Source organism: Pleurodeles waltl, chromosome 2_1 (assembly GCF_031143425.1).
Source record: "Pleurodeles waltl isolate 20211129_DDA chromosome 2_1, aPleWal1.hap1.20221129, whole genome shotgun sequence".
Lineage (NCBI taxonomy): Eukaryota > Metazoa > Chordata > Amphibia > Caudata > Salamandridae > Pleurodeles > Pleurodeles waltl.
This window is the reverse complement of record NC_090438.1, coordinates 66,806,791-66,820,231: the sequence shown is the minus strand read 5'-3', so window position 1 is coordinate 66,820,231 and position 13,441 is coordinate 66,806,791. Positions and strand designations below refer to the sequence as shown.

The window sequence follows — 13,441 nt, the reverse complement described above, 5'->3', positions numbered from 1 at the left end:
CCCACCACAAACCGGAGATACTTCCTGTGCGATTTGAGGATCGGAATATGAAAATACACGTCCTGCAAATCGACCGACACCATCCAGTCTCCTTCGTTCAACGCCAAAAGAACCTGTGAGAGGGTCAGCATTTTAAATTTTTCCTGCTTGAGGAACCAATTCAAAATCCTCAAGTCCAAAATCGGTCTCAGCCGACCATCCTTTTTGGGAATCAGGAAGTATCTTGAATAACAACCCTGACCCCTCTCTTGCTCGGGAACCAACTCTATCGCACCTTTTTCTAATAGGGATAATACCTCCTGCTGTAATAGGAGAAGATGGTCTTCCGAACAGAAGGATGGGCGGGGAGGGAATTCCCGAAAGGGAAGAGCGTACCCCCTCTTCACAATGTAGATGACCCAGGAGTCCGTTGTTATAACCTCCCACATTGGAAGAAAACGGGCAAGTCTCCCCCCTACCGGGACAAATGGACAGAGAGTGGAGGAGGACTACGGCTGCTTTCCTTGCTGCACCCCTCCCGAGGAAGAGGAAGAGGCAGAGTGCTGCAAGGTGGCTCCTCTCGTACGGACTCTGCCCCTGCCCCTGAAGGATCTGTATGGCAGGGTAGAAGTAGATTGCTGTGGTCCTTGCAATCTTCCCCGAAAGGAACCACGTGCAAATCCTTTAAACCTCCGAAAGCCTCTAAAGGAGGATGAGGCTGACGTCTGGAGTCCCAAAGATCTAGCAGTCGCTCTGCTTTCTTTAAAACGTTCCAGGGCAGAGTCAGCCTTTGTGCCGAAGAGCTTCTCTCCATCAAACGGAAGATCAAGAAGAGTGGCCTGCACGTCCGACGAGAAGCCAGATGACCGTAGCCAAGACTGGCGTCTAGAAAATATGGTCGTGCCCACAGCCCTAGCCACCGAGTCTGAAGTATCCAATGCCGACTGGATCACCTGAGTCGCATCCGCTAACAGCTGCAACATCTCCTGGGACAAATTAGGGTGGCCCTTCGCCTCTTACATAAGGACATGGATGTAACGCCCCAGTATGCAAGTTGCATTGGAAGATTTCAGGGCCATACTGCAAGATGAAAAGGTCTTTTTTGTAGTATGATCCATCTTTTTTTACTCCCTGTCTGCAGGGGTCCCAGGAAACGAGCCAGGAGAGGATCTGGACGAACAAGAGGCTTGCACCACTAGACTCTCCGGAGTTGGCTGTCTGGAGAGAAACACCGGATCCCCAGGCGCCGTCTTGTACCGAGGAGCCACCGCTCTGTTGACCGCAGCGGTGGACACAGGTTTCAGCCAGATATCCTTAATGGGGTCCAGCAGAGCCTCATTGAAGGGCAAAAGAGGCTCAGCAGAAGCAGATGCCGGTTGAAGAACCTCTGTTAATAAATTTCTCTTGACTTCCGCAGTGGGAGGGGGAAGATCCAAAAAGTCTGCAGCCTTACGAATGACTGCGTTGAATGAAGCAGCTTCCTCTATGACCTCTCCAGGGGAAGCTAGATCCCATTCCGGGGTAGTGTCCAGGCCACTAGCTGAATCCAGTCCCTGGAAGTCACCAGAGGGCTCTACAACTTCACCTTCCTCCAGGTGTTGCCTCGCGTACTCTTCTTCCTCCAAGAGTCGAAGAGCCAGACGTCCTGACTTAAGTCTTGACTCCAAGCCTACGGTCGACAAGGCATCGGCCGACATCGAAGATCTTCGTCGGTGCCGAACCTCGGATCCGTCCGAAGCCGGAGGCTCCGGCTCCAAAGGGTTCTTAGACGTCGATCGGATCCGAGGCGAATCCGACGGCGCCGTAGCAGGTGTAGTCATCCTGGGCGACGTCATAGGCATCGGCGCCGCTTCAGATGCAGCAGATAAAAATGGGGTGAACAGCGCCGATCTGTAAGACGCCGGAACACCCAAATCATAGGCCAGAGGGCCAGACGGACCTGCATGACTTCCACCCGGCGTCATGGAAGCAAAAATGTTAAACATTGCGTTTAAAAACACTGCAGGACCCGTTCCCGGAGTCGGGAAAGCCGGGTACTGCTGCTGCTGCACCGGCAATGGCATAGCTGCCGAGGAGGGTCCAGGTAACTCCTGGCCAGGAGAACCTTCAGGCCTCTGGGGAGGCTCGACCTCAAAAACCGACCCGGGTGACATCGGGGTCGTAAGAGGCGGAGGGGTGACGGTCGGGCTTATCTCCCACGTCAGACGACGCCGGGCCGACGGAGAAGCCGATCTTGACCTGGACCGTCCCTTGCTCGATCGGCGCCGAGATCCGTGACGACGCTGAGAGTCACTATGATGGTGACGAGACCTCGAGGATCTCGATGAAGACTCCCTCCGATGACGCCTCTCCTTCTTCTTCTTGGACCGAGCCAAGAACAATTTCGCCTCCCTCTCCTTAAGTGCCTTAGGGTTCATGCGTTGACATGAGCCGCATGACTCGACCTCATGGTCGGAACTAAGGCACCAGAGGCAGTTTTCGTTGGGGTCGGTAACCGACATTCGACCCCCGCACTGGCTACAAGGTTTAAAGCCGGATTTTCTAGGCTGCGACATCGTAACCATCGTTGGAAACAGTAGCTCCCTGTGAGCCTCGAAGAATTAACCGTTACTCGGGCACGGAAAAAAGGGAACTGACGTCTGCACGTCGACGAGGGCTTCTTATTGCCTGGATGACGTCATGTGGCGTCGCGTGGAGTCGGGCAATTGTGACGTCATCGTCGACGTGCAGAGCTAGAAGAAATTTCCGTCGAGGGCTGGCGCGAGGGGAGAATTCTTTAGGTGAGGAATCCACAGGTAGGTGTATTCATCAGAATATATAGTTTCTATGTTGTTTATTTTTAAAAATATTAGAAGCATAAACACAAATGCTATGACCACTTTTCGCTTTAAAAAAAGCATGATTCAGGGTTTCTTCACAGATTTGTTTCCTACCGAACTAACTACCTACCTAATTCCAGCATAGAATAAACACAAAAATGCTTCAAAGCACTGCTAAGCACACATTACAGGACTAAGAATGGAGGAACCACACTTCACATACAATTTGTGAGTGTCTGTGAGGTGGTACTGACATTAAACGTTTACACTAACCTGATCGTCTTTGCCATCAACTCCGTTTATCTGCGGTACAACCGGCTTGTCTTTTTAGCAGGTTGGGGCCAGAGCTTTCATTCACTATCCTTCCCTAGATTATGTCTTGAGGGATCATTCTTGTGTTTTGAAAAATAAATAAACAGATGGACTTACTAGCAGCTGACACAAGTTCCCGATGATGCTTATATGTCATGATGGGTTGAGAAAGGTTCCTAAAATAGAAAAAAATGTGGCCTCTTTAAAAACAGAAATGCATCATTTCTGATTAAGTAAAAAACAAAGACATCATTATGTTCTGGTCAAAGTTCATTAATATCTAGATTTCATAATCCTGACAACAGATGAGACAAGTACAGCGCCTCAAGTTCCCACTGTCATAAAAAGTATTTCTAATTTAAAGAGCCTCTTTAGATGAACAAGTTACTTACCTTCGGCAACACTCTTTCTGGTAGAAAGATTTTTCACCTTTTGAGTAGTCTCCAGACGTCAGCGTGGATCTGGACATTTTTCAGCAGTACCTCTGCACACCGGGTGGTGGTGCCGTTTGACCCCACACTGACATCGTTCTGCTCTGGAAATGACATGCAGAATCTGTATAGGCGCCACTCCTGTATGCTTGTGATACTCCCATACAACGATGTTGGTTGCTTTCGAAACTCTTCACGGCCCCAGACGTAGAGCCCCAAAAGGAGATTGGTGTGACCAGTGTGCAGATTTCTAGGGATCGTATTAAAACGTAGAGGCCAACCACAGAACAGAGAGGATGGGAGGATCGGTAAGGAATCTACAGCTAGATAGAAGGTAAGTAACTTGTTTTTTGATAGAGACGGATTCCTCACCATTGAACAGATAGTACCAATTTGGAGGTGGGTAAACTAGAATGTTCTGCAGACACCCAAGTAGCTGCCCGGCAAATGTCCAGGGCAGGAACACTGCGGGCCAATGCAGTGGTAGCAGCTTTGGCCCTGATAGAATGAGCACATAGTCCTTCCAGAGGCTTCTATTAAGCCAGTGCATAGCAGATCTTAATCCAGAGCACAATCCAGCGGGAGATGTTTCTCTTCTGCACAGTCTTGCTTTTTTTCCGTTGCAGAGAAGGCTACAAAGAGATGATCTGCAACCTGATGTCCTTTGGTATGATCTATGTAAAAGCTCAGTGCCCTCTTTTGGGGTCCAAGCAATGGTGTCTCTCCACCTCCTTAGAGAGGTGACGCAAGCTTAAAACATCAGCAAGGTGATGTTTTGACCGACTTGGGATGGAGTCACAACTTTAGGAAAGGAAGAGGGCAGCGCCCATAAAATCAGTTTTTCTGGGAAGAAGATGGAGTACGGCAGGTTTACACAAAGAGCTCTAAGGTCAGTCATTCCCCACACTGATGTTAAGGCAACAAGGAACACCGTCTTGAGGGTGAGAAGCCACAAGGTACAGCTGCTTGAAGGGAATACACAACAGGAAAGTAAGGACCAAATTAAGTCCCACTGTGGCATGACCAGGGGAGGAGGAAACAGATGTTGCAACCCAGTGCTTAATTTGTGCTTGTTATTCACTTATTTTTGAGGGACATTGCTTATTCGTCTGTCTCAAGCATTTGCTGCGAGCAAAAGACACAGATGGGAAAGACGGAGGAAGAGAAAAAGGAAAAAGCGTCACAATGGGAGAAAGCTGCAAAAGTGAGCTGAAAGGGCAGGGAGTAGCTTTCATGGACTGAAGAGGCCCGAGATGGCTTCAGGATTATGCTGCCTCAGTATTCTGTGCTCCCACATTTAATTGCAGCAGCCGCACATTTAAGAGGAGGGCTTTGGGCACGGCACGTTTTTATTTACAAATTAGGCACTACTGCAACCCTTTTTAAAGAACACTTAACTAGAAACCTAAACAATAATGACTGATCCAGTAACACCAGAAGAGTCAAAAGAGCCGAAAGGTGCCCTTTAACAGTGCTCATGAAAAACCTTGCTAGCTGAACACCAAAACAAAAACAGAATGTCAGATAACTTTCCCCGGAGGTTGAGTCTATCTGGCAAGTGCAGAACCAGGTTGCAAATTTGTCCCAATGACAGGTGTATACAGTTTTAGTCGAGGGACACCTGGCTGCCAAGGTGATGTCCACCACCTCTGGAGGTTGGTCAAAGTTGTTCAGGGGTCACTGGTCAATCTCCATGAAGGTGGAGATTGTGAAAGCACATGTGATGAACCTGGCCCTGCTGCTGCTGCATCAGATCCTCTTGGAGGGGCAGCCTGATCAGAGGACCGATGCTCACGCTGTGGAGTTCTGGATACCATACTCTCCATGCCCAATCCAGAGCCTCCAAAATGACTTAGGTGCTGACAGTCCTGATCTTTTTGAGAACTCGGGACAGGAGTGGTATTGGCGTAAAGGCATACAGGAGTCCAGAGTTCTTGAAGTGGAATGCATCTTTGAGTTAGAGACGTCTTAGAAACTCCAGCACATAGAAATGCTGATATTTTGTGTCTTTTCAGCATTGGTGAACAGATCGAGCCAAGTTTCTCACCATTCACTGAATTGACCTCACACCATCACCCGGGTGTAACTGCTACTCGTGATTCGCTATGCGTCGACTGCTGAACTCAGCAGCCCAGGCAATCAATGATCCTGTCAGGTTGTTCACCACCAGGAGGAGCAGGGCCCCCTAGCACAGGGTCCACGACCCCACGCCGCACTGTTTGTTGTCTGTAAGCACCTGTACCATCCTCTCTCTAATGGATGGAAGGAAGGCTTTTAATGCCCAGTGGATGGCCCTCACAACTTGGACTCTGACAGAGGGCAGAGGACTCTGATTTCCAATGGCTCCCCCAACCCAGAAGTGAGAGGGGTGTGGCACTGAACCAAGCGCTGTCCAGTAATTACCACTACAGGTCGTTGAGTCTCTTCCGAGATCTGGAAGTGATCAGAAAGATCCTCTTGATGTTGGGCCCACTGAGACTTAAGGTCCCACTGCAGAGCCTGCATATGCCATCTGGCATACTGTACCAGCAGGATGCATGAGGTCATCAGTCCCAGCAGCCTCAGAGTCAAACTCACTGAAATCCAGGATCGAGCCTGAAAGATCAGGATCATAATCTGAATGTCCGGGATTCTCTTTCCCGGGGAAAGGCACAAAACCAAACGTGTCAAAATGGCTCAGATGAAGAGGAGTGTCAGAGAAGGAGTCAGGTGTGACTTCAGGACATAGATCGTGAACCCCAAAGATGGCAGGAGGTTCACCGTAGTCCAGAGGTGACTGATAACTGCCTGGGGCGAACCTGCCTTCAACAACCAGTCATCGAGATAGGGAAGGACTGGCACCCCTGACCTCCGAAAGTGGGGTGCCACCACCACCATTGCTTTCATGAACACCCCAGAGGCGCTGGTGAGAGCTAAGGGGAGCACTGTGAACTGAAAATGCTCCAGTCCCATCACGAACCGCAGGTAGTGCTGATGGGCCGGCAGGATGGGTATATTGAAATAGACGTCCTGTAAGTCCAAAGCCACCATCTAGTCTCCAGGGCTGATAAGACCCAAGCCAGGGTGAACATTCTGAATTCCTCCTTCTGCAGGAAGGTGTTGGGATGGCACTGGTCCAAAATAGGATGAAAACCTTGATCCTTCTTGAGCACCAGAAAGTAGCGGTAATAGCAACCATGTCCTACTTTTGGCACTGGCACCATCTCAATAGCCTCTTTGACCAAAAGAATGTGCATTTCCTGTCACAGAATGGAGAGATGATCCTCCATCCTTAGCTGGGGGAAGGGGTGCGGTGAAGGTGCAGCAGGTGAGAGGACGACTAAGGCATAGGTCTTGCAGACGACCTGAAGAACTCAACCTGAAGTTATTGCTTGGCAACCCAGAAAGAATGACTGGATCCTGCCTCCCACCTGGTGGCTGTGCTCCCTAAAAGGCACACTAAAAGGGCTGTGTGGGTTGGACTCCGGAGAGAGTATTGGGTTAGATGACCTGTTGACCTTGGCCATAGAAGCAGTGGGCACCACAGCCTCGACCATGAAACTGCTAGGGTCACTGTAGAGGCTGGACTGGTTGGAAGTATAGGGTATATCTGCGAGACGAGCAGTAATGGTGGTGCGGTTGGAGAGGCAAGGTAGATAGGCCCAAAGAGCATAGGGTAGCCATGCTCTCCTTAAAAGGCTCCAAAGCAGAATCAGCCTTGCCCCTGAATAGGCGAGTCCCGTTGAAGAGCATGTCCATAAGGGAAGCATGAACATTACCTGGAAACCCAGTTGATCACAGATATGTATGGCAACGAATGGCAACACCGGTGATAATTGGCTTGCCTGTGGGAATTTGTTGTGTCCAAGCCACAACGAATCATGAACTTGGCAGCATCACAGCCGTCTTGGATAGCCTGAGCAAGGATATGTTGGAGAACTTCAGGGACTCTGGGGAGGACTCCCTGCCAATGAGACCCAAAAGGTGAGGAAGTAGTCTTCTTTGAGGCAACTGCAGATTGCTGAGCAGACAGTCAGGTTGGCAGAAAAATATACTCACTTCCCAAATGTTTCCACTTCCTGGCAGATATCCAGGACAAGAGCTCCACATGCTAACACAGTGGTAGCAGCTTCGGCCCTCATGCAATCGGCTTGCAGTCATTCCAGAAGCTGCTTTTTGGCAAATGTGCAGCCGATTTTAATGCAGAGTGCGATCTAGCAAGAGATGGTCTTTAAGCACAGCCTTGCCTTTTTTTTGTTCCAGTGAACTCCACAAAGAGCAGATCATCCCCCAAGTGTTCTCTGGTATGATCAATGTAAAAGCTCAGTACTCCTTTGGGGTCTTAGTGATGGAGTCTCTCCTACTTAAAGGGATGAGGCACAGCAAAGAACACTGGTAAGGTGATATTTTGACCAATGTGGAACGGCATCACAAGGTTCGGCATGAAGGAAGCTTGTGTCCGCAGAACCAGTTTGTCTGGAAAGAAGGTGGCGTATGACGGGTTGACACAGAGATTTTGAAGCTCACTTACTTGTGGCACAATTTTATGGTGACGAGGAAAACTGTCTTCAGGGTGAGATGCTGCAAAGGACAGCTGCGAAGTGGCTCAAATCGAGTGTATATCAAATATGTGAGTACCAAGTTAAAGTCCCACTAAGGCATGCCAAAGGGAGAGAAAGGAAAAAGATGTTCTAGGCAGTTAAAAAAAATGACAACAGGTGATATGAGTAATGAGGGCTGAGCCGGCAACTCTAAAAAGCTGAAAGGTACTCTTTAACTGTGTCCAGAGCAAAGCTTTGCCGGATGAGGGATAAAACAAACAACAAAACTTCAGTTAACTTTGACTGGAGGAGGCCAACCTGTTGTAGGCCACACCAAGCCACAAATCTGTCCCAAAGACAGGTGTATACTGTCTTTGCCAAGGGTCACCTGGCTGCCAAGATGACATCAACCCCCTCTCTAGGAAGGCAGAAGGTATTCAGCTGTAGTCGCTCAATCTCCAAACATGAAGATGGAGATTGCGAAGGCCCTGGTTAGAACTTTGACTACTGAGACAGCAGTACCTCCCAGAGGGGCAGCCTTATTGAAGTACACATGCTTATGCCTGTTAGTTCAGAATACCATTCTCTTGCATGCAATCCAGGGCAACTAGGATGATTGGGGCCTGGTCATTCCTGACCTTCTTCAGAAGTCGTGGTAGAAGAGGAATAGGTAGGAACGCATGCTGGAGTCCACAGTTTCACCTAAGGCCACTGGATTGGCTGCCATGTGCACCACAACTGTTGAATTTTCCAAGGCTTGGTGACTCTTCCTCCGGGAGATCTTCAGCGAGAGACGCTTTGGAAACTCCAACGTGCATGTTGTAAGCTGGGTTATGGTTGTAGTACCTCGACTTTTTTTGCCTGGTGTTAGTATGTTTTGAACCTTAGTGCGCTGGGATCCTGCTAAACAGGACCCCAATGCCAGTGTTCTCTTCCCTAAATGTAGTTGGTTATTATCTTTCACACCAACAATTGGCATACTGGTGCACCCATGTAAGTACCTAATATATGGTACCTAGATACCTAGGGCATTGGTACAACAGGGGTCCCCTATGGGCTGCAGCATGTATTATGCCACCCATAGGAGCCCATGCAAACTGTGACGGCAGGCCTGCCATTGCAGACTGCGTGAAAGAGTGCATGCACCCTTTTACTGCCAAACCTCACCACTGCACTTACACCCTATAAGTTACCCCCTCTGGTAGACCCTTCAGCCCAAAGGCAGGGTGAATGTCTCTAAGTGTGAGGGTACCCCTGCAAGAGCAGAGTACCCCTACAGACCCCAGGCCAATTCCTGGACTCTGTAAGTGCGGGGAAGCCATCTTAAGGTATGAAGTCGACACTGGTCAAGATGAGTGGTCCAACCACATAATGGCTACTCCGAACCTAGGCATGTTTGGTATCAAACATGTTGGAATCATGCAACAACAATGATTACAGTGTTCGTTGCATGATACCATGTACTCTGGAAGTTCCCTGGGGATCCCCCAGTTCTGCCTGTGAGGCCTTACCGGGTCCAGCTGCAAGCCTGCGCTGTTGCTGACCCCAGACAATGTTCTGCCCCCCTGCCGATGAGCCAGGCTCAGGTCAGAGGAGCAGAACAAAGAATTTCCTGCAAGGGAGAGGTGTGACCACCTCTCCCTGTGTATAAGGTGTCTAAGGGCTGGGGTGGGGTGGCCTCTGAGCGCTACCAGACTGCTTTGAAGGCCATATTTGGTGCCTTCACTGCATAATCCGGTTTGCAAAAGTTCAGGAACCCCTGGTTCCAGCTCGGGCACAAAACTACACAAATTACAGGGGAGTGACCACCACCCTGTCCAGTGCCAACCCCAGGGAGGTGCCCAGAGCTCTTCCAGATGGCCACTTGATTCTGCCAACTTGAAAATACGATGTACAGAGGCCCCTGGGGCATCTGGTTAGTTAGGCCAGGCAGGTGGCGTCCCTGACCCCCTCTGATAGGTAGGTCACTGCTGAGAGTGACCAACCCCCTTTTTAGAGTTATTTAAGGGCTCCCTCGTGCGTGGATCCTCAGATTCGTCAAGCAAGACTCTACAAGGAACTCTGTGCAAGAAATCTTCTGCCCCTGGTCTCTGGAACCGCTGCTGGTCTTTGCCTGGAACCGAACAAGTCTGCTTCTGGTGGGAAGGCTCCCACTGCAACATTGTTTCTCTGGATCCTGCAAGCATTCTGCAACATCCAAGGCTGTGCATCCTCCATGGTCACAAGGACTCTGTTTGCACCAGGAAGCAAGAAGGAATCGCCCTTGGAGTGAAGGAGTCACTCCCCTGCAACTGCAGGCACCTCAAGGCATAATCGACCAGTTGGTGGGGTCTGCTGTCTCTGGACATCTGAAGATCCTGCAACACAGATGGTGAGCCTGTGGCCTTCTCTGGGTCCTGTGTCTTCTTTCCAAGTTGGGAGTCTGTGGGCCCTTCCTCCTGTCACTGGATTGGCTGCCCTGTGCACCATGACTGTTGTATTTTCCAAGGCTTGGTGACTCTTCCTCTGGGAGATCTTCAGCCTCCAAGAAGCCCCTGCCCCTAGCACTCTGCAAACCGAAGATCAGATCCTGTCCTGCAACTCCTGTGACGTGGGACTTCTGTTTTGCTGGGCTGGTAAGGCCTCCTTGTGACTGTGTCCGGCGTCTGTGGGTCACTCGCCAGGGTTCCATCGACTTCTGCTGGCCTTCCTGTGTGTGAAGGGCCAGCTCTGACCCCTTCTCCTAGGTAAAGTCTCCTGGACCTTGCTGGTACCCACAACTTTGCAAACTCCTCTTCTGCTTCCATTTGCACTTGCCAGTGCTTGTTGGTGTCCTGGCTGGTCACTAACCCTCCTGCAATCCTGGGACCATCGAGGGACAGCTCGTAGGCAACTCCTGGGATTTTCATTGACACCTGGACTCTGCAGCTGGACTTCTTCTCCCATCGACTTGCAGGAACTTCATCTTCAGGAGGGTGGGCATTCCATCTGCACCATCTGGGTACCTCCTTGAGTGCTGGACTCTATCCCCTTCCTTTGCAGGTCCTCCACGTCCGGAATGCATCCCTGGGTTCCACCGGTCTGGTTCATGGGTCGTGAGAGCATCTGGACAATCCCAGGCATCCACAATCTTCTGAGAGAGTTCCTTGTCCCCTCTGCATCTGGGTCCCTAGTGTAGGTACTCCTGTCTTCTGGGTATCCTGGGGTAGGGGTACTCTCCATCCATCCTCTTCCCTGCTGGTTTCCTCTGGGTCCGCTAGGAAGGGTCCTGAATTCCACGAATTCCAACCACTTCTTTCTGTGTTAGCCTATGGAACAACTAGGGGGTGGGGGGGTAACTGACTTACTCCTGGTTGCTGAGGTCACCTACTGTACTTACCTCTGGTGTTTCTAACTGGCCCCAGCCCCCTAGCTAACCACCAAACTTACCTTGGTTGGAGTCCCACTTTCACATTCCATTTTTTTAGTATATGGATTGGCCCTCCACAGGGCCCTGTATATTTCTAAGCTATTTTTTGTTGGTTATTTTAGGTGTATAATTGTATGTAGTATCTCCAAAAGGAGGTACACCAATGGTAGTTTGTTAGTATTGCTGTAATAAAGTATCCTTTATTTTTGAAACACTTGTGTGGTTCTTTCTTGTGACTAAGTTATTGTTTGACTACTGTGGAATCGCAGGTGCTTTACATTCCTCCTAGATAAGCTTTAGCTGCTCGCCTTAGCTACCCCTAGAGAGCTTCTACTATCAGGACATCTATACACTATCACTAAGGGTTGCCTGACTCAGTATAAGGTGCCACACCACAGGTGTGCACCATAAACGGAGCCAGCCTCCTACAATGCAGAACTGCTGATGTTACACGTTCTCAGTGGTGGTGAATAGATCAAGCCAAGGTGCTCCTCATTTGTGGATGAGACCTTGCACACCTCTGGATACAACTGCTGATCGTGAGCTGCTTGGCATCGACAGCTGAGATTGTTCACCCTGGCATTTCAAGATCCCACCAGGTGGTTCACCACCAAGAACATTTCATGATGGTCCAGCCATTTCCAGGGGTACAGTGCCTTCTGGCAGAGGGTGCATGACCACGACCCCACCATGTTTGTTGCAAACCCACATGGCAGTGGTGTAGTTCTTAAGCACCAATACCAGCCTCCTCTTGATGGATGGAACGAGGGTGTTCAATGCCAAGTGGATAGCCTCTCAACTGCGGAAGACTAATATGGAGCCAGGACTCTGCCAGAAACCAAAGGCCTCTGACCTCCACCTCTCCCAGGTGGCTGCCTGAACCCAGAAGTGACGCATCGGTCACCACTGTCAGCTTTCAGTAGGGTAGGGACAGGAGTCTTTCACTGACCCAATCAGAGTCTAATAACTCTGCTTTCCTTTGCAGTCTCCTCTGAGATCTGGATGTGGTTGGAGGGGTCCCCTAGATGTTGGGAACACTGAGACTTCAGATCCCACTGCAGAAATTGCATACGCCACCTAGCGTGCTGTACCAGCTGGATGCAGGAGGCCATCAGTCCCAGCAACCTTTTTGAGTAGACCTCACTGAAATCCAGGATAGAGTCTGAAAGATCGCGATCATAGTCTGAATGTCCTGGACTCTCCTTTCCGGAGAAAAAGTGTGAAACCTAAACGTGTCCAGAATGGATTCAGGTGTGACTTCAGCATGTTGGAAGTGAATTCCAAAGATGACAAGCGGTTCCCTATAGTCTGAAGGTGGTTGAAGACTCCCTGGGGAAAGCCCAACTTCAAGAGTCAGTTGTCAAGGTAGGGGAAGAATGTTTCCCCTGGCTTCCGAAGGTGTGCTGCAGGACAGCCATATGAGAATAGGCATCCTGCAGATGCAACGCCACACTCCAATCTCCAGGGTCGAGGGCAGACAAGAACTGGGCCAGGGTGAACGTCTTGAATTTGCCCTTCGAGAGGATGACGTTGAGAGGGTGCAGGTTTAAAATAAGACATGAATGTATTGATGTATGTTAAGCATTGAGATTTCTAGTAGTACAAGTTGTTTCAAAACATGTTTTTTAAATATATCGTAAACAATTGAAAATAGGAAGCACTCCAGAAGCGAATTAATCACTTGTTATTTCATCATAAACTGCCAAAAAGTTTCTGCCTACACGGTCTGTTAGTCCATTCTCCATGTTCACTTTATATTGTGCTATGATCATCCCAATGCATTCTGGTTACCGTAGTCATTTCTTTGCCACATAAGTAAAGTATGTGCACATAGGATGGTTTGATGTGGCAGGATGTGGACCCAATATGCGTAGCTTGTAGGATAATGAGTTCCACTCAGGGCATACAATATAAGAAACACTTATTTATGCATTCTAGACATCTCACTTTGAGTGTAAGATGGAGGTGAATGGTTGTAATGTAATTTAAAAA

The 13,441-nt window shown here is 49.5% G+C and overlaps 1 protein-coding gene across 2 annotated transcripts in view; it reads right to left on the bottom strand.

Moving 5' to 3' along the window:
• Positions 1–13,441, bottom strand: part of OPHN1 (oligophrenin 1) — a 449,584-nt gene that overhangs the window by 103,287 nt on the left and 332,856 nt on the right. For both annotated transcript variants that reach the window (XR_011199075.1, XM_069210164.1), the window contains exon 16: positions 3,228–3,286. Coding sequence is in view for 1 of the 2 variants with exons in the window: in XM_069210164.1 (XP_069066265.1) it covers positions 3,228–3,286 (59 nt within the window). In the remaining variant the exon portion in view is untranslated. The remainder of the gene's footprint in view (positions 1–3,227; positions 3,287–13,441) is intronic.